The sequence below is a fragment of the Syngnathoides biaculeatus genome, chromosome 2, assembly GCF_019802595.1.
Source record: "Syngnathoides biaculeatus isolate LvHL_M chromosome 2, ASM1980259v1, whole genome shotgun sequence".
Lineage (NCBI taxonomy): Eukaryota > Metazoa > Chordata > Actinopteri > Syngnathiformes > Syngnathidae > Syngnathoides > Syngnathoides biaculeatus.
The window spans coordinates 12739776-12767660 of NC_084641.1; the positions used below are offsets into that span (position 1 = coordinate 12739776).

The window sequence follows — 27885 nt, forward strand, 5'->3', positions numbered from 1 at the left end:
CTTGGTAATTATGCCAGAATTAATTATAATTACCTTTTACTAGTAATAGAAATACAAACTGTCCAAATTATGATGGCATTATGGTATAAACACAAAACATTTTACTTTCAAATGTTTAACTGCTGCATCTCTCCATACTTCTATTTCCTTCTGTTTCTGTTGTCTTCCATACATGATATTCAATACCCACAGTCATACAGAGGCACTCCTTCTGGATTCGGTCCACTAACCACGGTTCACATGATATAACAGACACTGAATACAAATTGTAGCGATGACCCTTCGTTTTTTGCCCATTGTGTACACGAGATCAAAAATACACCAGCACATGACCTCATCATTAGTTTGGTAACAATGTTTAGTTGAGATCAATCACTATTTATATCACTAAATGCTGTGATATGAAGGACCATATGTTCTTCAGAGGTTACCTCGTGATGTATCAATCCTCACCACTCCAACCAAAACTATAAAAGTTTGATTGTTTTAGCACGGCTGTGGTAGTTGTAGACCTCTCTGGCTCAGTTTCCCTGCAGATGTAGTCTTGGTAAATGCAAAGCGGAGTCCGATCCATCAGTTTGAAGGAAAGCACAAGGACTGCTCTGAAACATAAAAACCTTGAGGAGCCCTCATGCTAAACGGAGCGCTCCGTAATCAAATCATACAAGGTAAATTGATTTTTATGAGTTGGAATCTGGGAGGGGACTGCCAACAAGCAAGTAAAGATGAAGATGGGTGTAAGTGTCGTTCTCCTCTGTCAATGAGCTTGAAAGGCACGGGCGCGTGTGAAGGATTGTGCTCCTGCTTGCCAATTCAGATCTTGCCAAGAGGGAGGAAAACCCCAAAATACAAAACATCGCTTCTCATCGAGGTTGTCCGCAAAACACAAAGATCTTTGTTAATGAGAGTCTGTGCTTGCCACGATAATGAAAGGAAGGCTAAAATTACTGCGCATGAATGGAAGTAAGGCATCTGCATCATTCTAGAGAAGAGAAGAAACAAAAGGCTGAAATGGAAAGCGACAGTGCATCTACTCCTCTTCTACCTCGTACCCCCAAAACTAATGCACCTTCAAACAGAAAAGCCACCTTTTAAAAAGGTGAAAAACAGAGCAAATGCATCACAGTGTTGACCTGAATGTTGATATTGCAATGGCGAGGAACAGGCAGGGCAGCGATGCGTCTGCATTCAAGGCTCTCGAGCCGCGAGCACTCATACCTGTAGCACACACAGAAGGGGAAAAAATGATCTTCAAAAAGCTATCCGAAGTAACCAGTTCTTATTTAAATATGGTGTCTCAGAGATATCTACCTGGATGCTACAAAAACTGAAAATTAGGCTTTCCGGGGATTCAACTTGTGGCGAGCTGCATAACAAGCAGTATCTCACTAAATACATTTTGATAGGCATTTGTTGCTTGGTTAGCTCATTAGATTAGGAACACTACACTTTTTACTCTCATGACACCGTTATGTCTTCTAATAGTCAGTAAGGTTCTATACTTGTTTGTATTGTAGCTACATGAATACTGATGAATTGCCATTCCAGTTTATCTTGGGATGAAGTGCCTTCTTTCACGTGATTTCAGAATGACTCCCCCCCCCAAAAAAAAAAAAAAATCTGATCTATAGAAAAACAGTCCCTTACTTCAAGTAAGCGCATTTATAGATTCACAGTCAAGTTTTTTATTTATTTTTTTACACAGCTTTCTTAAGTGCATTTTTTTGGGGAGGGGGTCTGAACAGAAACGTCAACTTTATATGCAAATGAGCATTTACTCTTGAAGATGAGCCCCACAGGACAGTAATTTCATGTGGTAATATAGGAAGTCAACCCGTGACAGAAATGAATTGAGCAGCAATATTCGGCCAAATAAAAACTGGTTTGATCCTGCTGGACATGATGGGGACTCAAGCAATACTGTGTGAAAACACCACTAAATTTCTTAAAAAGCGTAAAAGTGACTTCATTTTGAGAGAAGCTCAACAGGAGAAAAATAGAGATCTTGCGGACTGATAACTCATCTCATTATCATGTCAGAGTCAACACAAATTATGAAAAACAAAACATTGAAATACCATATTACATTTTTGGGGGGGGGGGGTGCAAATCTTTCATGCAAGAGAAAAAGCTGTTTCCTTCAACCATTTAAAGGTAAAAACAGATGCTTACTAAGCTGATGGACTCGAATGGCATCCGAAGCAGGGCCGAGACCTCCTTCACTCTGGGACTGAATGTGAATGATATATTCATCGTCGACCTCAGGGAGAGTCAGCTCAGCTGTTGAATTGGTTGTCGTGAGCGTGTTTACATCTTTGTGTTGACTTCTCCTATATGACAACTGAATAAGAAAATATATGATTCAAATGAAAATGAAATGCTCATTTATACAGAGGATTATAAAAGTTTACACATCCATGTTCAAAAGCAAGGATTGTGTGGTGCAAAAGATTTGCCACCATCACTGTGACCTGTAATCTTTTAAGGCAATTGAAAAAGTTGAAAATGCCTCTTTTTAGAAGTGTAAAAAAAGAAATACTTTTGAGAGGGGAAGTAAAAAGAAACTCCCAACATAAATGTGAACACCCTTTTACAACTGAGATTTTGCTCTAGTCAGAATAAACCATATTCAAACAAGTTGAATGGGAGTCAGCACCAAGCAAAGCTGCTCCGAACCCTATCAAAGATGTTCTATTACGTACATTTTTCTTGACACTTTTTTTTCCTTTCCAGCAGAAGCTTGAAGGTTTTGTACAAACACTGGCAGGTATTTGGAACTGTTTGTAGTTCCTGTCATTGGTTTCCGTTCAGTTTCATTGGACTGTAACACATTTTTCCAAGTACAACATTTGAAGTGTGTTCTTGAAAAATGTTCAAGACCAAGATTAAAGTTGCATCATGCTTTGGACTGTTTTTCTTCAGCTAGACTTGGGGCTTTGGACATGGGGGAGGGAATTAAGAACAGTTCGAAATAGCAGTCAGTGTTAGGACACAACTTTCAGGCTTCTACTACAAAAAAAAAAAAAAATGGTAGGAAATGCTAACTACAACATTAGAAATTTATCTTGAGTGAGGGGCACTTTAATTTTGAAGGGCAGACACAGAAGTTTCTCACACTTGTCCAACAAAATTATCTTCGTTGCTTGTATTTCCTTTCCTCTAAAAACGCTTTTGATTTCAAAAGAGGTCTACAATGGAGACATTTTCTCTCTCCATGTGCACTGCGATTGGCTGGCAACCAGTTCAGGGTATATCCTGCCTCCACTCCGATGACAGCTTTGATGAGCTCCAGCACTCCCGAGACCCTCATGAGGATAAGTGGCTCAGAAAATTTATGGATGGATTTACCTAAAAAAAAAAAATGGTCGCTGCATTTTAATCCCTACTCAGTGGGTACAGTGCTCCAAACATTTGTTAGCATTTTGAGGCTATTTATTTCTTGACCATTCAGCATCACAAAGCAATTTAATATGACTTGCTTTAATTAGCGCTGTGTTTTTTCATTTTGAACAGCAACAACAAAATACACAATTTTTTTACTGACTTCTGGGTCATCTTACTGGGCTTCTCTGAGAAGTTTGAAATTAGCAGGCCTAATGTTCAAGCATTACAACGATTTGTTTTTTTCCTGTCCACAAATAACTATATTTTGACATTTTTATCAAAAATAATTATGTTTTACTACTTTTTTTAATAGTTTTTAATAGAACAGTGCACTGAAAAAAAAAATCCACAGATCGTAATAATTAAGTACAGGGAGTCTTCAGTCCATGGCTGAGATCCGTTCCTACAGTAGCGACTTAACGCGAATTTCGACTTAAGTCCAAGTCCATCATTAAACTCAGAATTTACATCAAAATGCTTGGATTAAAAACAAATGCATTGAAATAAACAAGATGATGTAGTGAGCATTACTGCTGAGAGGTGGATGGAGAAGAAGAAGGGGGGGGGCTGTGCTTAGCTATTGCAAAGGAACCTGGTTCTCAATCCTCTCCATCTCAACAAGTATCAAAGAACCTTGTTTTGTGATCATTGTATCCGACACAGGAACGTAACCCTTCACATGCACTAAAATAGGGCTTTGTTTTAATAATTGTCACCACGGACGACTGAGTGAAGCCTTGGTGGTGTAGGTGTCTCTCCTTTCTCCAATCTTTTTACGATCTTGAGCTTCGTTTACATGGTAATGATAATTTCTTTTGGCTGCAGAAGCATTGCTAAAAGACACAGCTTCCTTATTTGGGGCGGTAATGCCTAAAAAGGAGGGCGAAAAATGCGAAGACACTCCCGGCGCACAAACACAAACAAGCATTAGCCAGACAAAATGCCGAACGGGGGACGGGCGTTTTTAAGTAAAAACGACTTAGGTCGATACCCTCTTAATCCTGTAGACTATAGCATCAAAAATATACATCAATGTACAAAGCATTATTATTATTAATTCATTACCATCTTTTATCTCATCTTGTGAAGTGTGGCAGGGAGGTGGAGCTAGTCCCAGCAGACCTGCCCTGGACTGGTCGCCCATCCATGCCAAGGAACATAAAGAGCCAGACAAGTATTCACACTCACATTCCCACCGTCCCTGTGTGGGAAGTGAAACTACGCAGCCTGTACTTAAATCAGGTGACTTAACCTGTACTGTATTGCTATTTAGCAAAGCTCTGGCATCAGCCCTACATTTGGAAGTGATCTAATACATTTGTCAAGGACTGTACATGGCAGTTTTGATATAAGTAAAAACTCACTTGGTAACCTGTAACTTCTGATTCAGACTCCAGTGCCACCACAGGCTCCCAGTAAAGAGACAGTTGGGAACCAATTAGAGTCCATTCAACATCCATTGGTGGTTGGGACGGTGCTGTGACATCATAGATTTGCAAAATTAGAAACTTTGACAGGTGAAAGGACACTGCAATCCCAATGATGCATGCATTGAATAAGAGAAAGCAAAATTGTTTTTTTAAATGTCTTTCAATAGAACGTCAACAAAACACTGTTCTGTGAGGGTACAATGAATCGTTGCAACCGAGATCTAAACCAAAATGATTTATAAATTTCAATAATCGATGATGAAATAATGCAATTCTGGTGGAACTTAAAAAGTAAAAAAGATCCACATTTAGAGTGCAGCAGCGCAAATGACTGAGCAAGTTACAAAACAAAAATATTTTGGCAACACAACAGTTATGAGGAATTAAATCAGAAATTTCCAACATTGAGAAGCATGAGACACAGCCAACAGGAACTTCTTCTGCCAGCCAGAGAATCAAAGACAATGGTAATGTCTCATAATTTGGAGAGTGTCATTGGGTGATGTCTTACTTTTGATGAACACTTAGGCTTACTATGCGAATGGATTCCAGTGGTACTTAGTATTAAAGGTTTGTGAACCACTGCACTAAAAATTTACTTTTAAGATACACCATCCCATCAAGACATAACAACCCACTTTTGGATATCACAATATAATTAATGCGATGGCTCCTCTTGCCAGTTATTCCTGTTAACTCCCATTCTGCACAATAGAAATAAATAGAACTATGAAAAAATATTCCAGATTCAATAAAATATACGGCACATCCCAAAGCAGCGTCTCTTGTCAATTCTTACTGATGAACATGCTCAAAAGAAATAAACAAATAGCTCAAACAACTAATTTCCGTAGTCAGGGAAGTTGCAGTATTGTTATATTGCATGGGAACGTAATAGTTGACATAACTGTGCAGAAAATTTATCAGCAAAAGATTGGCAACTTCCATATCATGTGGCTGGGAAAACTTGTTTTCACATCTTATTATCACGGTATGCAAGTCTGTGCCAGCAAATATAGAAAACGGAGCTTTTATACAACAGCGCCAACCAGGATTTGCTTGGCCAAATAGGTCTCAAAATGCATCAACCTCACCTGGCCTGAGACAATGTTCAGGTATATGACTGTCAACTTTAAATTTCAGCCTAGACAAAGGATTTAATGAAAGTCTATGAGTTTCTTGATGCTTACAACTAAATTCATTCAGATGTTAATTGAAAAATGTTCAGACAACAAAAGGCCTCCATACGTAACGTGTAATGGCGTACCGTACCTGGTTAAAGTATAAAGCTCATATCCCATTTAAAATTTGCATACGACAGTAGGCCTAGAAAAAAAATGTCAAATATAATCAGAAGTAACAAAGGCAACAAGTATAGTATTTAAGAATAACATCCAAGAAAATTAGCCAATCCGAGATGAATCTTTCATCATTGCTTTTGTGGCAAATATGAAAATGTAAAAATTAAATAAGAACACTATGATATCTTCTTTTCCTTTCAGCTTATCCCATTAGGGGTCACCACAGCGTGTCAAATAAAAAGTCTTATTATTATATAAAGCACTGTAAGCATCAGTGTGCTCCACTTATGCCACACATGCAAAGCTTTCAGTGAGCTTCAAGTTTCGTTTGGATGCCAGAAAACTCTTAAGACTCATTCTTCCCAAATCTGTATGTACAGCCTATGGCGCAACACGACACCACCATTCATTCATTAATGAAAATAAGCGTTAATAACTCGATCATTCTCGGTTCCCGTTGACTTGGACATCCTTTTTGCCAACCAACAGAGCGTGTGACCATTTGGTGACGGCATAATGACCGCTTCCATAAGAAGGTGAAGGCCAATGTAAACAGGGAGCCGAAATCCTCAATGTGTCATTGCAGAACAGTGGGGGACAGGAAAGGGAAGGGGAATTTGGGCCAACTCTGACACTTTTCTAATGGCTAAGTAGGGAGAATGCTCTTCTGCACTGGGAATTCAATGAATGCAGTCTGTAATTGATGTCGCCTTCCCTCACAAAGCAGAGCACATCAAAGTCCGACATGGAAGCACAAACAGAACACATCACCCTGAATAGTTCGTACCTCGTGATAATCATCCCAGTGTAAACAAAATCAAATAGCAGAGCAGCGGGGTGTCTCAAAGACTTACGAGGTTTTTTTGTGGTAACGTTGATTGCAGGAAGGAAGGGGCCGGTGCCCGCTGTGTTGAATGCGCTGACAGTCAGGAAATACTGCGTGTGCCCTGCCAAGCCGCTAACTGTAACCGAGGTATGGTTCCACGGGACCCGAACCTTTCCCATAGTCTCTGGCTTTGTGTCGTCTTCCCAGTACACTACCTATGTGGGACATTAATTATCATTGCTTGACTCAAACCGTTAGGACTCAAAGGCTCAGAAAAATAATATCAGAAAGCAGCATGTTCAACACGTGGCACAAAACCATGAGAACTGTTTGTATTCGATGTGTCGCCATGTGGTATTGTTTAATGATCACCTCCTACTGTATCCTCCGAAGAGAGATCACAACATTCAAGGTATCCGCTGAAATGTTTGAACGGGCAGCCTTTATTTTGTTTTCCTGGGAAGAGCTTTTTATTTTACTGGCTAAGAAAAAAGCAGTATGCCTGAGCAGAAGATGACAGCTAAACATAATGCATTTTTCAAGATATTCAAGATTAGATAAAATGGATGCAGCAGTCCACTTGTGTCATGTTGGATCCCCAACCTGTATCTTAGTAGGACCAAAATTCTCTTATCAAAATTAACTTTTTAATCAAGTCACTGATGGTGTAGTGGTACACACGCGTGCCTTTAGTGCGGGCAGCGTGTGATCAATTCCCGCTCAGTGATGGTGTCGATATCTGCCCTGTGACTGACTGGCGACCAGTTCAGGGTGTAGTCTGCCTTTCGCTCGAAGTTAGCTGGGATAGGGTTCTGCTTCCCCGCAACCCTTATGAGGATAAGCGGCTTGGATAATGACATGAAGCATGACTTTTTAAGCAAAACAATAATTCAATTTCGTTTTTTTCCCGTTACAGAAACGTGACCTTTCACCACATTCTAATCTGGATATTTTATGGTTTAACAGAAGTATTACCAATCAAAAAATAATTTCATGCATGTACATATAATATATCTTACCTCTCAGTTAGATTGACTGTAACACTGAAATAATTACATTTTAAAAATCATTGCCATAGTATCTTAAAGAGTCAACTTTTAATGAATACTCTTACATTGTATTGTGATAATAATCTTTCAAACCACATTGTGGCAGTGATGTTTCAACACATTCAGACTACAGCGTTAAAAGAAATAAAACTACATTTAGCCCCCTTGATACCAGGATTTCTTCTGTATGAAACTGCACTAAAAGAAACTTTGTGAGATGGAAATGTCTATGCAAATATGTTTTTTTTAATGCAAAACTTGAATCATCATCACAATCTATCGAGTCAGATCTCCAAATACCATCTCCAAAAAGCAATAACTCTGCGATCAGGATTATTTTTTTTTTTTGCAAAAGTCAAAGATCATGTCATTTATTAACGTTTAGAAAAGCACGACATACATTAGGATAATGAAAAAAATAATAATATTACCAATAAGAAAGAATGTCACCAAGCCCATGCTGTCTGCGTGCATAATTCAAAAAAGATATTTTTGAATTCAGTACAAGTTTTTTGGTGGGAGGCTGGAAATCAAGTTGCCACTTTTGGGTAACAAATTCTCAAGGGTGTTTGAATTCAAAACCTTTGAGAGTGTAAACAGTTTTATGAGTGGTAACGATGCTTCTTGGCCTTTTGACATGAGAGGCAGTGTTGTGAGTGGCCAAAATGCATCGACTATTTAACACTTTAATTGACAGCCACCGTAAAATGTGCGGGCAGGCAATTTTCTTTTGTTCCGGTGTAAACAGATTGTCATGTTGCCGGTTGCGTTAACAAAGCGCTGTATAATTTCTGCTGTAGTAGCAGCCCAACCGAACTGACCGTTTCCAAGGCAACGCAGTTTGTAAGCGAATGACCAGGTTGATAACTAGCGTTTGAATTGCGTTGGTTGCGTTATTTCTGAACTGAAAAGAGTAAAATATACCTCATAGCCGAGAACCCTTTCAGGGGTGAAGGAGAGAGCCTGCCAGTTCACCTCGATCTCATAAGCTGAGACACTTCTGACCCAAACTCCCACTGGCATCCCACTTGGCTCTGAAGCAGAAAATAGGAGCCGGACTGTGCGTCACTGTCTTCTTACACCAGCACACAGAATAAATCTGTCTCTCTAAACATGAATTACATTTGTAGAATCCCCAAATATTGGCAGTAACCTGACAGAATTAACCTTTTGCGGCGTGCAAATCTAAATGTCAGTTGATTTAGAGTTGTAAAAATATAGATCACAATATTTACAAGCAATCCTCTTTGTGTTTGAGAATGTCTCCGCTTTTCAACGCTCAATTTGAGGATATATTTGCTTGCATCACACCCCTTGTGGCATTCTTTAGCACTTTCAACAAGACCACTTTCATGATCTTTGTCCTTTTTTTGGCATTCTGAAATTTTGATTTCCCCAGTCCTCATTGGCTTACCTATCTCGGCAGAGTAGATGGTGACCACTGGGCTGAAGGGACCCTGCCCTTTGCTGTTATATGTGCCAACCTTGACATGGAAGGGGGAGAAGGGCGCAATGCTTTCATTGCGGTACACATAGCGGGAAGCGCCAGGGGCAGAAGTGGCCACGTGGGTCCAGCTGACTTCTCCAAAGGCGCGGAAAGCAATGATGTAACCAAAGCTTTCGCCATTCTGTAGTTCTTCAGGGACAGGCTGAGATTGAAACACAAAACTATAGTGATATTAAAACATATACAAACCACTCACGTTCATCCCGCCATTGGGCTGACGCGATCAGTTTGTGTGACCCTCAAATTGCTTTTGAGACCCACCTGACGATATGGAAAAAAGAAAATGAATGGCTTTCAACTATCTAAACTCACAACAATGTATCGTTTCGATCGAAAACATGTCTGCTTAGAAAGGATGCTGGGCAAATTTATGAGAATGAAACTTGACATTTTAATAGGAATAATAAAAAAAAATCTTAAATAAACTTAATTTACCTTTTATACGCACAGTATCACTGGTGTCAATGAGGTTATATAAAACTAAAATTCAGAGTGCATTTTTCAACTTGTCTCGTAACAGCAATACATATGGATCACATGCGCACACACACACACACACCACACACACACACACACACCACACACACACACACACAAACACACGCACACGCACACACACACACACACACACACAAAAACCCACTTCAATACATTGGTATAAAAACAATAGAATTAATTTCATTGCTTTTATATACTTATACACGATGTATTTTCCTAACCACTTGTTGCAAAGGCAGAATTCATATTGGCCAATTATAACTGCCCCCATAGACCAAAGAAAACATCATATGGCTGCAACGTCCAAAGGCTTTTTGAATGGTAAACTAGGATGCTGATGGAGCCGTTGGACAGTCAATTTAATGACACAAATTAATGAGCTACAACAGTTTTAAGCTACCAGTGCCGCTTGATTGCGAAATCCTTTCATTGTGCAAGTGGCTGAAAAATAGTAAACAAGCCAAAGCCTTCAAAATCATCACACAGTTAGTGTTACAATTCTAGGGTTTATGATCTATTTAAAACAAACAACATTAGATCGATGACTTACCTCCCATGTGATTACCAGCTCTGACCTGCTTCCGCCTCCTCCGCCAACATCACCTGGCGCTGCATCAGGGACTACACAACAGAGAACTTATCAACACCTCCACACAAGAAACTCTTAAAAGGGAACAAGAGCACTCTGAGAGCAATGAGATCTACCAAGGTTTCAAGGTGGTAAAGATAAAACCAATATAAGAATCTTCATCTGGATTTGAGGGAATACACGCAATACGACCATACTCGATGAAACTTTAGGCCCTGGACATGTTTAATTGGAGTTTAAATTTGGAAATTTCATTATTGCCATCCCGCTCAGACCTGGATGAAAACCGGTTTGCCATTATTGCACTGACAGCCAATTTGGTTGATCATTTAACAATGATGTTAAAAAATTTCATAACTCACCAAAGCTTGTTTTGTTTTTTTATGCTGTCAAAAAGACTTGTGGCACACTGTGCAATGTGGTCAAAGCTGATTGGACAGGACCACAGCATAGCCTGCACAACCGTTAGATGCCGTACATACAATATAATGCACTTGATCACATTTATGAAACCATAAATAGATAGATTAACGGTCAGGGAAGAGGTGGGTTGCTAAATTGGATGGACGTTGGTGAGAATAAAAGTGACAATGTCAATATTTTCAAGGAGTCTGGCAGACCCCATTCATTTGAACATCATGGTCATCTTGTTACACCTGTGTAGCCTGCGCTTCCTGTGATATCTCAGCTGGGTGTATTTTGCCAGGAACGCACATGGGACTTAAAACATGAATGACAAATCGTGCATTTTGAGTGGTGGAATCTCTGATGTTGTGATGACATGCAGCAAAAATCGTAGCCGATGGATTTCGGCATTCGGAATCATCTTTCAATGAAAATGGATGCCAAACCCGGCACACGGCATGACAGTTCAGTCAAGTTCGCCGATGTCACTCGGTGTGTTACAACCTTAATGAAACACAAATCCAGACCTAAACAAAACCTGGCAAGAAAGTCGCACACCCTTTTTCCCAATTACCCAAACTGATGTCAACAAAGACACACAAGAGAAATGTTCCATATGTTATTTATTACTGTTTTAATTTTCTAAATGATTTCAGTAACTACATTATGTACCTGCATCCTCTGTCCTTGTCTTGACTGACACAGGGCTGGGTTCGCCAACTCCCACACTGTTTCTTGCCAATACCCGGAACTCATACTCTACCCAGGCATTAAGGTCCACCACAGTGGCTGTCAGCGTGCTCCCGGCAATTGTCTCTGGAACTACAAAAACACAAAAAAAATGCACAATTGAGACAGGAAGTTCTGAGGAAAATCATACAAATCCCAGGATACGGAAAACTCCTTGAATCCCTGCCATTAAGTCCAGAATTATTTTATAACGTAACATATATGAACGTGCTGCGAACGGTCAGTTGAAGTTAAGATTTATTGGTCTGTAGTGCAGAAGAGCAGCTGTTTGTTCCCCAACTGTGAATTTATGAGCCTCAATTATGTGAGGCTGTGTTCACCTGATTTGATACCTGTGGGCAGAGTTCAAGTGCTGTTTTTCTCTCCTTTTGCCTCACAGAGCTGGACAATGCACCATCCTAGAATGTTTTTTTTTTAACATTCTTGCCTTTTTAGGTTATTTCAGAATTTGTTGGATCTTGTTCCTACTCAGGAGTCACCACAGACTCAATGCATTTTGCCTTCTGTCATTAAAATAATCAATGTATTGGGATTAGATTTCAGAGTACCAAGTACTGGAATAAATCACCGCAATGAATGATTTTTCACAACCTCATTGTTTCCTGGTCCCTGACAGAGTTGACATCCAACAATCCAATGACATGAGACAGTTCATTTTCATTATCACAAATCCATTGCAGAGCAACAACCTAGCTGATTGAAGAATTGTTAGAAGAAGAAGAAGAAGCAAAAAAAAAAAAAAAAAACAGTGTGAAAACCCAGAAACAGGAAACAGAAATCTAAATACAGTACAATCAGAGATTTTTTTTCTTCAGATTTTTTCATTGAATATTACAGGTACAGGAATGTACTGTAATTGTTCCATGTGCATTGTGTAATGAGGTGGTACTATAGTCCTTTTGTTGGTTAAAAAAAAAATCAAATGAAATAAAAAGTCCCATGTTTGTCAAAGGGTTACCTCAAATGAACTGCCTTACCAATACTGTTGATTTCCATTGAAATGTGTGGCAAGCCTGGTGATGCATGTGGTTCACATGTCCAACAGTGGGCTTATTGGGCTCTATGAATCCAAATGTTCAATTCTAATGCTTGGTCCTTTCTGTGTGGAGTTTGCATGTTCTCTTTCATGCTTGGATACACCATTTTCCTCCTCTCCTGATTAATCACAATCTCTAAATTAAGTGATTGTGAGTGATTGCGGTTGTTTGTCTGCATTGTATGTGCCCTGTGATTAAATGGTCCTCAGTACAGAGTACACCTTGTCTCGCAATCAAACTTTCCTAGGATCATCTTCTGCTCCCAGAGACCGTCAATGGCATAAGTGGTAGAAAATGGATGGATAATTGAAGTGCACTGAGAAAAACAATGTTTTTTTGAATGATTCAGAGGACTCAAAAACTATATGCTGTATTTGGTTAATTTTTTCCCATTATTTAGCAGTAGAGCCTTGTAAAGAAGTTCCAATCATCCTTTGGAGGATACTTTTATCAATAACGTGAAAAGTGCGTCTATAACAGTTGCCTAGGGAATGGGAATTCATTTAATGTCTGGAACTCAGCTGTTTAACCCTTAACAATTATACAAGTATGTTCTTCAGTGCCTCATGTTATTCAAAATGACCTACATATTTCGTTCCAACAAATATTATCATTATGATTGAATATTATTGTGACAGGGTTACAATTTTGACCTTAAGGGCATGTTAAAATGATGATTCTTAACACCTTAACCTTTTTTTTTTAATGTGAGACCCCATACATGACAAGGAAAGGAAATCCTGTGTGTGCTTACTGCGCTTACACAGGAGTGTGTGATGTAGAAATCCAGCACACTACATAAATAACGTTGTCAGTGAAAGTACTATGACTGACCTCTGAGTGGTAGTACAGTGCAACAGGGCGTGTAGATTGCTGGGAAATACAAAGAAGAATAAAAATGAAATATAATATTAGGCTAACTGTTATCTGTTCTTCACGTCATTATATTGTGGTGAATGACATGTTATACAAACTCAAACACAACCACTCGCTCCTCTATTTTTGTGTGGCAACAGTGCACACTTAATGATGTTTCTAAATAGTTGTTGTTCCATGTCACATCATCGGGGAGAGCAAAATTCCTTCTGAATACAGCCCACACCACAGGATAATTGCTCACAATAATCTTTAAGAAACAATTGAAGACTTTGTTTTCAAAACGAGACATAGGCATTTTTTTAAGAATTACGAAACTCGCGCCAAAATTATCCATTCGGAGCTGGATTATTTTGGCGCGAGTTTCGTAAATCTGAAAAAAAATGCCCATGTCTCGTTTTGAAAACAAACTCTTCAATTGATCATCAGGGCTTGGATGATTTTGATTGGAGGGAGGGGGAAATGGTTAGATTTGGCTTACTTGTCGGTTATGTGAGTTAGTGAGGCATAGAGGGCCCATTTTAACCTGAAGACATAAGAGGACTTTAGTTTGACTGACACAGGTGTATAGTGGTTCTGGTGAGCCCTACTGACAACCACATCGATTAAGCAAGGCACCACCCCCTCCTATACAGAGGCTTCCCTCGTGCAGCTGACCACTAACTCTACCTTCTTCCCACATGGCAGTTGAATCTCCCTACGGAGGGCTGTGAGATGTCTGAGAAGGTGTGCAATTAGATGAACCTTTCTTTGAAGGGTTACCTACCAGTGTTAACCCTTTGCCAGCCCACAGTGAACAGCGTCCTGGTCTGAATGATATAACTGAGCAGGGGGCTCCCATTTTCCCGTCCGGGGCTCCACACCAGCTGGGCCGTGCTGTCTGTCACCTCCACCACTCTCACAGTTTCCGGTGGACTGGGCGGGCCTGCCTCGATCACAAAGACATGCAGTGAGAGGTAACCACACGCGCAGCCACAGGCAAGATTGCACAACATGGGTTTGCATGCATGCACTGCACTCACACAGCTCCGAGGAACGTGTTGGCATGAATAAAATATTTCTCCCGGTGATTGTCAGAAAGCCTTAACTCCCTTAAATCGATATTAGCGAGGGGAAATATTTCTTAAGTTTTGAGTTCGAAGAGAGGTGATGCCCTTCACAAGGAATTAAAATTGAATTCACAATTTATCCCCCAATATTCACTCAAGATGCAATCCTTCCCTTTCATGGTCCTCCTGGTAATTGATCGATGAAACAGCAGACAAGTAAATGCTGGGAGTCACATAAAGAAATGAAAGTTAAAGATGAAAAAGGGTCTCATAGTTGAGAAGATTCAGCATTTAATCATTTATTTCTATTACTCCTCGTTTTGAGAGGTGTTTCATCCTCATCTACTGTTTCCTGTTCTAATGAAGGTGTCAGCTCATCAGAAATAATAGACCACTAGAGAGCTATGAGGTGCACCACAGAACAACAATGCCCCAAGACCCAGTCTACAGATTAAAGTGGCTCTTAAACGGAGGCAAATTACATACTCTAATTTTTAAAGGGGTTAAATCTTTTTTTAACAAGCAAACAATAGATTTTGTGATATTGAAGTTGTAAACTAAACCTCCATCCTCACTTATGTATTTCAATATTAACCATGTTAGCCACCCTGCTGACATACACTTACATTTAAAACAGAGATATTAATCACAGTAAAACTCAGTTGTTCATAATTCAAAAACTACAAATGTATGTTGTCGTTAATAAATAATAATGGAGAATCAAAGGCAATCAACCCTAAATTCTCCATTGTCTTAAATAAATCTTCTTGCATATACAGTAGCAAGAGCGAGCTATCACTGTTTCAAATAATGTGATTTTAATAAGGGCGTAGCTCCTGGACCTTTTATGATAATAAATATGTCTTAGGGCAAACATGGCAAAATTGAGAATACCAAGCGTTGTAATGTAGCAATTACTTTGGATATATATGGGTGAAAGGATCAAATTAGCAACATATATTCATGACGAGGACAAAGACAACCATTTTAAAACTTATCAACATGGTGTGACCTTTAAACATCGACTTTCCCAAGGGCAAACATGCTATAGTGTAGTGTTTGTGAAGTACTCACTGAAGTGGTATAAAAAAACACATTCCAATGGTAAGGCTAAGTATAATTAGTAGTGGATGAAGAGGGAGCAATGATGATTCTGGAGTGCCAAGAAAAAAGATCATTGACCGTCAGTGGCATGCGAAGATTGCAAAAATGCCCCTAATGCTATGTTCAATTAAAACGAATAAAATGTTCCATGTCTGGGTATCGCTCCTGGAGCTACTTCCCCCATGACCCGACCCAGAGAAGCGATAAAAGATGGACGGATGGATGGAAAATGTTCCTTACCCAGCCAGCCCCCAACTGGTCACATTCCCAATTCAATATATACTTTATTGTCAAATGTATTGAGATACATCTTTAAATAATTACTTAATCATTCATTTAGGGGATTTAGGAGCTTTAGGCTAATTTACGAGATTGTGACCCCACAAATTATCTTCATGACAAATGGGATCAAATTCCCCCAGAAACACTGCCAACATCTGGAAGAAAGTCTTCCCAGAAGAATGGCAGCTGTTGTAGCTGAAGTCGCTAATTTAAGATGATGATTTATGAGATCATGATTAAAATGTTACAAACACGACACCAACATTCTTGCAAGCCTCATAAACCCAAACAATCATATACTGTGCCATTTTTTTGGAGTCTGACACCTCCTATCCATCCATCCTTTAGCTGAGCTGCTTATTCTTGCTAGGGTCGCAGGAGTGCTGAAGCCTGTTCTAGCTATCCTCAGGCAGGAGGCGGGGTACACCCTGAACTGGTTGCCAGCCAATCGCACAGCACATATTAAAAAAAAAACATTTCCACTCACATTTACACTCACAGGCAATTACGAGTCTCCAATTAACCTTGCATGCATATTTTTGGGATGTGGGAGGGAGCCGGAGCACCAGGCGAAAACCCACGCAGGCATGGGGAGAATATGCAAACTCCAGATGGGCGAGGCTGAATGGGAACCCGAGTTCTCAGAACTAGGAGGTAGTCAACTTATTAGGTGTTTTTCAAGCAAATATTTTTTTTGTAATTATGAGTGCGTATTAGAGATACAATGCAGCACATTCTGACTTACATTTATATTCTGGTTATGTCACTGCCACAGAAGCAGAACGTCAGTATAAACTGAAGACCGCCTGTCGGGTAAAGCGCATCCCAGGTCGGGCTTGAATTTTATTTGGAAAAAAATAACAGTTTTAGGTCCAGCATAATTTCTTTGAGTAAAGGACTTTCCAAGACAGAAAAAAATCTGTGATAAGATTTAGGTGAAATATGATGGCCATATTTTGTGCATTTCTGATATTTATTTTTACTATAATCATTGTTGTCATGTGCATCATAAGCTTTTTAATAAAATGGCCTGAAAAGCAGCATTTTTGTCATTTTTCCCTTATTGTTGTCATTATTATTGGCCACAGGTTTAAAGATAGTAAGGTTTCCACATAGCCTATCAGCTGGCAGCTGTACTGGAAAGTAATATCTGAAATGACACATCGCTTGGTTGCCACTAGCTTCACGGTTTGCTGCCTAACTTTTGAAGCTGTTTGATGCGTGTGGAATGACACATCGGTGACAGCTGCCATCAGCAGGATGTTCTGTATAAATAATGCAGAGTCGCAGGCAGGATTCACTTCACTTGAGATGCATTTCATTGTTTCCATTACAAATGAGCCTTATTTTTGCCAAGTCCTCTGCTACTACAGCTATTTGACTCCAAGATGTTTAACATATCTTTCAAGTGAATCAGCAACCTGATAAACATACTGTACACTCACTGGCAGCTTGTGCTGTACAGTACGGCATTTTTTTTTTTTAGTTATTAGAAATGTCTGTCAGAATGACGCTGTGGAGCTTTGCACCATTGCAAACTACATCTCCTGTAACGTCACATTTGTATTACTTGCATATACACAATAACTACATACATAATTATGACATTTATGAAGGCAGAATTTTTGAAACGCAGATAAACACTCAAAAATGTGATGCAACTGTGAATCCAATAAAAAATGTCCATGTTGTGGGAATTGGGCATGGTGAGTATATAAAGGATTAACTTAAGCACAGAAGCGTAGCGATAATGGAAAAACCAAAAACATGACAATGACTTGAGAATTTCAAATGGTTATGCAATGTTGGTCATAACTACTATTTCCTGTCAACCTCAATACAAAAAGGTATAACTAACTAGTGGTGTTGCTTGTGTATAATACACTTTCAAGTATAACGCATACCACAAAAACCACTGAGAACACAAAGTATTACTGTAAAAAATTATGACTCTTTTGAAGTGAATTAATTCCGAACACTGTAGTATTATTTACTCCACTATTTAGTATTCAGTTCTCAACAGCCTGTCTTCTTGCTGCCCTCACTCTCTTCAATTTTTTTTTTCATTCAGTCACATGTGCTGAACCCTTGTTCGTTTCCATTGTTGGTTTTGTTAGTATTATTATTATTTCAATGCTATAATAATAACAGTAACTATCTTACAAATGCAATTACAGAAGTTAAGAAGTTTGCAATTAGGACGGTAATTACTATATCGACTTATTCTTATTCAATTACAGTTTCAAATAAAGTTGACCAGTATTATATAGTTGTATATTTGTATTATATTGATATTGTCCAGACTCGATAAATTGTCATTGTTGTGGTGAGCCAGCCTGTGGATCACACAGTGAGCTAACAGATAAAAACAACTTAGAAGTAGTTAAAAACGAGATTTGTTTCACGTACATAGCTACCATATTTATGCCGTGCGTAAACGATGACTTCACTGCAAGTTTACATTGAGACGAAGCATGCATGAACAGATCTTTTCCCAACTCAATTTGAATGAATTAAATGACAAAAATTAACTTCTGATCCATTTGGGAAAAGGAACCTTCCACCCCTGTGAAAATGAATGTAATTCTGTTTGGCTTCGGCCCGTTTTTTCCGACGGAGGTTTCTATATCGAGTATTTTCAGTTTGGGCTACTAAATTTATTGTGATCAGAATAGAAGATCCGAGGCATTAAAAAAACAACAATAATATTATCATTCATTATGATAGATTTCCTGAAAATATACTCCCTTTAGATGGAACGGTTGACAACTGTATAGCACATCTGCCTCACAGTTCTGAGGACCCAGGTTCTACTCATACCTGTGTAGATTTTTTGTCAGAGTACTCCGGTTTCCTCTCACATCACAAAAACATGCACTAATTGGACAGTCTAGATTGCCCCTAAGTCTGACTGTGAGTACGAATGTTGTCTGTCTCCATGTCGCCTGCGATTGGCTGGCAAACAGTTCAGGGTGTAAGATAGCTGGGATTAGCTCCAGCACTCCTGCGACCCTTGTGAGGATAAGCAGTAAGGAAGACAAATGAATAAAAACACTTAATTTATAAGAAATAATCCACTGAAAAGCATTGCAAATTATGGAAAAAAGCATGCTCTTAATCATACCCATTATTTGATAATGTACGCCACACAAGTTATACAACTATATTAACATGAATCTAAAACGTCAATATCAGTGTAGTTGAAGCCACCTTGAATCAGCAACTTACTGCCGATGAGGCATGCACACACAGTACAGTAAGTACGTAAATGTAAACATGCACATCATTCTGAGTACACGACTCTCAAGACTCTTGACAGATTCCGATTGCGGTCCACAACCTAAACTGTGTGCGTGTATGCATGCGTTTCAGCTGGCAGTGTGTTAAAACCAGCTCATACTCTGAACTCCAGACGAAGTTTAAAGTTCTCACTTTTCTTTGTAAATATTATTTAAGATATGTACTGTAAGTCCTTCAGTGAGTTAGTCCGTACCCGCCATGACCAATTTATGATAGCGCACCTTGGTATGAATAATTAACCCACAATGCGTGCCGTTTAATGTGCCAACAAAACCTAATTTTTAATGTGTAAATAAAAAAAGCAACAACAATCAAATACACTTTTTACTATGGAAAATAAAAGTAGTGTGGGGACAGTGAAATCATGTTTTTTTTTTTTTTTTTGCACTTTTATGGTACCACACCATTCTTCTTCTTTTCCTTTCGGCTTGTCCCGTGAGGGGTCACCACAGCGTGTCATTTTTTCCATCTAAGCCTATCTCGTGCATCCTCCTCTCTAACACCCACTGTCCTCATGTCCTCCCTCACAACATCCATCAACCTTTTTTTTGGTCTTCCTCTCGATCTTTTGCCTGGCAGCTCCATCCTCAGCACCCTTCTACCAATATACTCACTCTCTCGTCTCTGAACATGTCCAAACCATCAATGTCTGGCCTCTCGAACCTTGTCTCCAAAACATCCAACTTTGGCTGTCCCTCTAATGAGCTTTTTTCTAATCCTATCCAACCTGGTCACTCCAAGCGAGAACCTCAACATCTTCATTTCTGCTACCTCCAGTTCTGCTTCCTGTTGTTTCTTCAGTGCCACCGTCTCAAATCCGTACATCATGGCCAGCCTCACCACATTTTTATAAACTTTGCCCTTCATTCTATTTTGCATTTTGTAATACACAATCATTTCCCAAATAATTTATTTGCTTTGTTGGAAAAACAAATGGTAGTTTTGGTTAAAAGCCTCTGCACAGCTGGACAGCTCTTTGCTCGAATCAGCAACTAGAAATGTGTACTTGCTTAGAGACATCAATGATGCAAACGTAGCTATTGTTTGTTTCAAAAAGTAGGGGCAGTCTAATTTCTTTCCCAGGAAATGCAACACCTTACTTGTTTATTGGCTTCAATGCTCACAAGTGCATGCTTCTAACCTTTTTTTATGCTGAGCATCATCTCTCCACTCGTTTGGTGTTTAAGACATTTGCATTGTGTCAATTTGAGCTGCGATTTGCCACACTGATCCAACCGGGAAGCTGAACTCCTCTCACCAGCTGCCATACAAATCAGCTCTTAAAGAAAAAACGTCTGCACAGCACCATGAAGGTCATGACAAATGATGCCTTTGTAATCATGCAACCGGAATATTGACCATAATAGAGGAAAGATAGCTGACATAAAAACAAGCCCGTTGTATTTGTTGTAATCAAGTGAGAAAAAAAGTACGGACAAAAACTCCACATAAAACCTGGGGAGTACTCTTGATGACAATGCATGCAATTTAGCTTCCCTCCGTTCACCAGCTAAAACCAAAGGTATTTGGGCTTAAAAGCCTGAGTGAACAATATGCACGCAGAGGGAAGTGTGCATTGATGATAATGTCTCCTGTAAGATAAATTGGGTTTATCTTTTTGCCAGAAAGCAGTTTGCCAACATGGAAGACATACAGTAAATAGTTTTTGATCAATTAGTGGCTTTAAAAGTTAGGGTAGGATTTTAAAATTTTGCCTTCAAGAGCTTCCAAAACAACTCTCCGCTCTTGGCTCCATTTTAATTAGCACATCCAGAGCAGTGGAGACGTTCTCTTACCTTTCACAATCACTACGGCCACGGCTGAGAGGCTTTCCACATCCGTGTCCACCACACAGATGTATTTGCCTGTGTGGTTTAACTGAATATTCCTGATCATCAGATCTCCTGAAGTTCTCTGGCAAGGACAAAAGAACGCTTTATGTTACATGAAAGATTCCAGAGTGTGATTGCTTACTAAGGGATGGTGAGGGCAAGTTAAAAGTGGAGTAAATAAAGGGGAACAGAACATGAAAAAAAATTGCAGCGGCTGCAGATCTGTTACTTTCCAGGCCTATTTTGAAGAGATATAACATTTCACAGTAATTAACCTACCCCAACATGACGCAATAATTTTGATTTGGATAATCTGTGTCTTCTGGCTGGGAAGAAAGTGGCAAAAACATTGCGAGACACGTTGTCATCAGTTTCATTTTGCATTTGAAAATGAATTCATCTTCCTGACAATTTTGTGCACCACTCGAAAGGATCCTGGTAATGTGTAGTATAATCCAGAGCAGGGATTGTTTGCACATCCCCACAAATGTTGACCACACCACGTGCAGCATGGTAGGGTAGTGGGCAGCACGACTGCCTCTCCTTGTTGAGTTTGTATGCTGTTGGGTTTTAGCCGGTTCTCTGTTATACATGATTGATGTTGGTTTGAATGTTTGAACCGCATCACTATTATGAATAGCGGAATTCCTTTAGTTAAGAGTTTATTTTATAGAGGAAATGCTGATTCATTTTGTGGAAAAACATGTAATTATCATTAAAGACCATCATTACTTACTTACTCCATCCATCTATCCATCCATCCATCCATCCATCCATCCATCCATCCATCCATTTTCTTCTGGTTATCTGAGGTTAGGTCACGGGATCAGTAGTTTTATACAGGGAAGCCCAGACTACTCTGAGCCGCTTCTGGATGACCATGCTTCTGACCCCTTTTCTAAGGGAGACCCGGGACACCCACCGGTGAAAACTCATTTCGGAAGCTTGTACCTGGGACCTTGTTCTTTCGGTCATGACCCGAAGCTCGTGATCATAAATGAGGCGAGGAAAGAAGATCATCTGGTAAAATAACAATTTAGCTTTTCATCTTAGTTGCTTCTTCATCACAATGGACCAATACAAAGTCTGCATCACTGTAGATGCTTCACTTATCTTCCTGTTCCATGCTTTCCTCACTCGTGACCAAGACCCCAAAATACTTGAGCTCCTCTATTTGGGCCAGGATCTCATCCCTGACTTGGATAGGGCACCCCGCCCTTTGTCCACTGAGGAGAATGGTCTCAGAATTGGAGGTTCTGATCTTCATCCCTACCACTTAACACTTGGCTGCGAACTGCTTCAGTGTGAGTTGCAGGTCACGGCTTGACGAACTCAACAAAACCACACCACCTGCAAGAAGCAGAGATGTCATACTGAGGTAACCAAACCTGATCCCTCTATGTCTCAGCTGCGACTAGAAATTATGTCCCTAAAAGTTATAAACACAATCGGTGACAAAGGCCAGCTTTGGTGAACTTCAACCCTCACCAGAAACGAATCTTGATTACTCCTGGCAATGTAGACTAAACTCTGAAACCAGTCACATAAAGGCCAAACAGCCTGTATCAGGGGTTTGGTACTCCATATTCCCGAAATACACCCACAGGACTCCCCAAATAACATGGAAAAACGCATTCTCCAAGTCCACAAAACATGTGTATACTGGTTGGGTGAATGCCCATGCTGCGTCAAGGACCCTGCCAAAGTTGTAGAACTGGTCCACTGTTCCACGGCGAAGACAACAAAAAACACTGCGCATCCTGAATCTGAGATTTGACTGCTGGACATACACTCCCCTCCAGTACCCCTGATTATTCATTACCAGGGAGGCTGATTTGTGTGATTCGCCAATCGTTGGAAAACACTCAATGGTACCCCTTCATAAAAAGGGGGACCACCACGGCAGTCTGCCAGTCCATAGGCACTGTCCCTAATGTTATTGTGATGTTGCAGAAGTGTGTCAACCAGGACAGCCCCACAAGATCCAGAGCCTTTAGGAAATCTGGATGAATGTCATCTAAACCCAGGGTGTTGCAACTAAGCAGGTTTTTTTAACCACCTTAGTAACCTCAACCCCAGAGATATGACAGCCTGCTTCACAGACCTCAGGATCTGCTTCCTATGAGACAGTGTGTTGGTAGAATTGAGAAGGTCTTTGACGTACAACACCAATTCCAATGAAGCTGGGACGTTGTGCAAAACAAATAAAAACAGAACACAATGATTTGGAAATCATATTTAACATATATTTAATTGTATACACTACAATGACAAGATATATAATGTTCAAACTGCTAAACTTTATTGTTTTAACAAATAATCAATAGCATAAAATTTTACGGCTGCAACACATTCCCAAAAAAGATGGGACAGGTGGCAAAAGAGACTGAGAAAGTTGAGGAATGCTCATCAAACACCTGTTTGGAACCAGTCACAAGTGAACAGGCTAATTGGAGACAGGTGGGTGTCATGATTGGGTGTAAAGACTGATTGTTCATTCTTAAACAAAGATTGGCAAGATCCAACTCTTTGTGAACAAAATGTGGGTGAAGTTCTGCTGAAGGTGGGACTTAAAACGTCTTCTAAGAAAGGATTCTGCAGGACCTTCCATGCAGACTCACAAAATATCTGACTGACAACCGACATCTCCCCCAACCATTGGAGCCAACATACCAACAGGTGGTGATCATTAAACAGCTGTGTCCTTCTCTTTACTCGATTGTCCATGACATGGGGCCACAAGTCCGATGACAGGATCACAAAATCAATTATCGAGTTGTGGCCAAGGGTGTGCTGGTTCCAAGAGCATGTATGGACATCCAGATGCTTGAACATGTTGTTTGTTATGGACAATCCGTTGATGAGCACAGAAGTCCAATAAAAGAACACTGCTTGTTTTCTGATCGGGGGAGTTGTTTCCCCCAATCACACCCTTCCAGGTCTCACAGTAATTGCCCACACGAGTATTGAACAACCCCCTCCAAGAACTCAAAAAATGACGGGTACTATAAACGGCTGTTTGGTGCATAGGCACAAACAGTCAGGACCGGTCCCTCAACATGAAGTTAGAGGGAAGCTACCCTCTCATCCATTGGGGTAAACTCCAATGTACAGGTGCTGAACCTGGGTGTAATAAGTATACCCACAGGTGTTTGGCGCCTGCCACAGTGGGCAGCTCCGGAGTGAAAGTCCAACCCCTCTTGAGAGGACTCGTGCCAGAGCCCAACCAGTGTGTAGAGGGGATCCCCAACATATTGTTCGTAACTTCTCGACCTCACATACCAGCTCGGGTGCCTCCACAGCCAGAGAGTTGATGTTCCATGTCCCTAGAACCAGCTTCTATAGCCGTAGATCGGATCACCAAGGTCCCTGCCTTCGGTCACCGTGCATCTCACACTGAACTTGGCCCCTCCCACAGGTCATGAACCCATCGGATATTGGACCCATGTTACCCTTTCGGATTGTGCCTGGCCGGGCCCCAAGTCGTCCAGGTCCCACCCCCCGGATCTCGTCTTCAAGTCCCACCTCCAGGTCTGGTTCCAGAGGGACTATGGTCCAGGCAAGGTAAAATGTCCTCCAATAGTTGTATACGTCATAGGGGTCTTTTGAGCTGTGCTTAATCTCATCCCTCAATTAGGACCTGTTTGCCATGCTTGACAGTGCCAGCAGCATAAAGCCCCAGACAACAGCTTCTAGAAACAAACATTGGTAGAGAGAAATCTGTCCACCATGATCAGGTGACATCTCAAGGAAGGGAGACAATAAACCATCTGAGCAAAAAGTAAAACATAGAGAACAACAAAATATTTTGTCAACACATGTATCTTTTATTTTATTTTCCTAAACCAGCAAAGGGTTACCAAGTCAATTAAATAAAAACCTCATTTTGGCCTTAAATGAGTTTATATTATGCTGCATGTGTCAGTTGAGAACTCAGGCAGATCACAAGACAGGATGGGCATTTTCAAATCACACAGAATATTGTGGTATAGATGAAAAATATTTGAATTATAGTTTTTTAAATGTGTGAGATTTTTTTTTTTCTGTTTAGCAATGCCGCTACTTTGCCCCTTTTCAAATTACACGTTCATTCCCACCACCTTCAAAGATCTGTTGGACTTTTATGTTTGAACTATCATAGGTTTGGGGGATTATCCAGAGAAGTAAAAAAATGAGGGAATAAAATGGTAAATTAGTGGGAAATTGTTCTCTTGGCATTGGCAGGGAAAATGTGGAAGTTGTGCCAACATGGTTTAATTATGGAAATTAGATTCCTTGAAGCAGCAAAGTTAAGTTGATAATCTCTCTGAGCTGGGGACATTCAAGCATTTCTGGGGAAGGGAGTCTCTGTTCAGATAAGACACATACACATAAACACGTCATGCACACACACACACACACACACACACACACACACACACACCACACACACACACAAGCATACACGCATAAATGAAACGTGTGAGGGTGTTCTGAAAGTGTACTGTCATTTGGGGCTTTGTCATGCTTTCATTCTTTTTAAAGACACCTTTAATTATGTGTATCCGCTTTCTTTTGCGTGCAGCAGGCAATGTCAAAGTAACGTTTGAGACCAAAAGAGCAGCCGAGCTGAGTGAGGAGTAAATGAACACAAAAGCAACAAAAGGTGTATTTTGACACAGCAAGTGACACAAATCTGTTCATAAGAATAAAATTGAATCTGAGGCTCGCCCCATTCCACAGCCTATAGGTTTCATTCAAGCAGAAATGAGGAGCATCACACATGCTGCACTCGACTGTCAAAAACAAACTCAATGTCAAGCTTTCTCTTCAAACGAACAGCATAGATGAAGTGAGCGCAATAGTGGAAAAGAGGTGGCAACTGCCTATTCACGCATTCTGAAGAGGAAGATGGCTGAAGGTCACTTACCCCGCCCACCAGCTCAAAGTGACCATCATTGCTGGCAATGAGCTGTCCGTTAAAGGCCCATGAAAAGGAAACGTCGAGGACCGGATCGCTGGTCACCTGACAGGGTAACACGATGCTCTCGCCTACAATGATTTCCATGTCTACTGGGCCCTGTGTGAATCTGGTTGGATCTAGGACAAAAACCACAGCAATAAAAACAATACATTTTTCAATTATGGACAGCTAGTCTCACAAAGAAAGATTGGGGGGTGTCACCCTCAACCATAGAACAGAGGTTTCAAACTTCTTGTTTGTGTTCTTCACTGAACACATCGTAGTAATAGTTGTTCACAGGTGTCTGGTTACAGGGGTGAAACCATATAAATATATATAAATGCTAAAGGGTGCAGTGGAACGCCAAAAATTATGACTCGGTACATGTGTTGCTTTTACGTTTTAAGTTTCAGTTTGTAATTGGCATTTGTGGGGAACAAAATGCAAAAAAATTACTTAAGTTTGGTCACAACTGGAACAGACTCAATGAAAACATATCTTGTCCCTTATCTAATTAAAACCCATCCATTCATTTTCTGAGCTGCTTCTCCTCATTAGAGTTAGGGTTAGGTCAGATACACAATTTAAACAATTTCAAGTACTTAATTATTTTTACATAATTTGGGCTTCCAAATAATTAAAACCCATGAAATCGGGAATCCAATAAAATACAATACTGTGAAAAATTCAGGCTAAAGTTTGCATGCTATAAATGTTTTAAACTGTCACACATGACTCGTAAATGTTTGGTGTGGGACTTCTTAAAATCACGCCAACAAAATCCAAATCAGAATCATCTTTATTTGGCAAGTATATCAAAAACACGAGGAATTTGTCTCTGGTATTTGGAGGTGCTCTAGTATGACATGAGACAGCAACCATGACAAAATATACTTCGAGGACAAAAAAAAAAAAAATGCTACGGAGAGTCATTATCGGTAATTTGGTAATGCAGATACAATGACAAGTGTGCAAATGATGCAAAGTCCTCAGGCAATTTAGAGCAGTTTGACGTGACTAGAAATGTGATAATCTGGATTTTGCATACCCTTGGGGTTCTTAGATTTGTGTGTTTATGTATGTATATATATATGTGTTTGTGTGCATGCGTGTGTGTGTGTCTGTGTATAGGAGAGAGAGAGAGAGAGAGAGAGACAGAGAGAAAGAGAGTATTTATGAGGTACAAGAAAATCTCTTATTTACCATAGTTATTAAAGCTTGCTAGGTGTATCTTTAGCCACAAACCAATCTGTAACTTAATATCGAAAATTGTGGGCATCATTATTGAGTCACTACCTTCACTTTTATCCACTCACAAATGGGTCCAGCCTAGATCCAATGCTTATTACTGTATACTGGATTGCCTGCCAATTGCAGGGCACATATCAAGAAAACAACCATTCGCATACAGCTTCACACTGATGGCCAATTTAGATTCTTCAAGCATCCTATCATGGATGTTTTAGGGAAGTGGGAGTACCAAGAGAAAACCCACGCAGGCACAGCGAGAACATGTAAACTCCACTCTGGTGAGGCCGGACTTTCCAACTACTCATTCATTTTAAAAGGTATTTTGTGTTTTCAAAACACAGTACAGTATTTCATTGACTATTTTCATTACAGAGAACATTGGCTTGCTTAAAAACTTAAAAATTCTCAGTATAACAGCTACTTAAAACCAGAACAGATTTTGTGATAGATTAAGCAGGGTAGTTTTCAGCAGG

General features: G+C 40.0%; 1 protein-coding gene across 1 annotated transcript in view; it reads right to left on the reverse strand.

Annotated features, from left to right (window-relative positions):
* Positions 1-1120: 1120 nt before the first annotated feature.
* The window catches only part of LOC133494534 (contactin-3-like), a 58289-nt gene continuing 31524 nt past the window's right edge, over positions 1121-27885 (reverse strand). The window contains exons 12-22 of the mRNA XM_061808462.1: positions 26129-26298; positions 21184-21301; positions 14419-14577; positions 11662-11811; positions 10546-10616; positions 9405-9639; positions 8915-9024; positions 6970-7156; positions 4749-4861; positions 2173-2341; positions 1121-1218 (exon numbers count right to left, since the gene is read on the reverse strand). Coding sequence (XP_061664446.1) covers positions 1121-1218; positions 2173-2341; positions 4749-4861; positions 6970-7156; positions 8915-9024; positions 9405-9639; positions 10546-10616; positions 11662-11811; positions 14419-14577; positions 21184-21301; positions 26129-26298 — 1580 coding nt within the window. The remainder of the gene's footprint in view (positions 1219-2172; positions 2342-4748; positions 4862-6969; positions 7157-8914; positions 9025-9404; positions 9640-10545; positions 10617-11661; positions 11812-14418; positions 14578-21183; positions 21302-26128; positions 26299-27885) is intronic.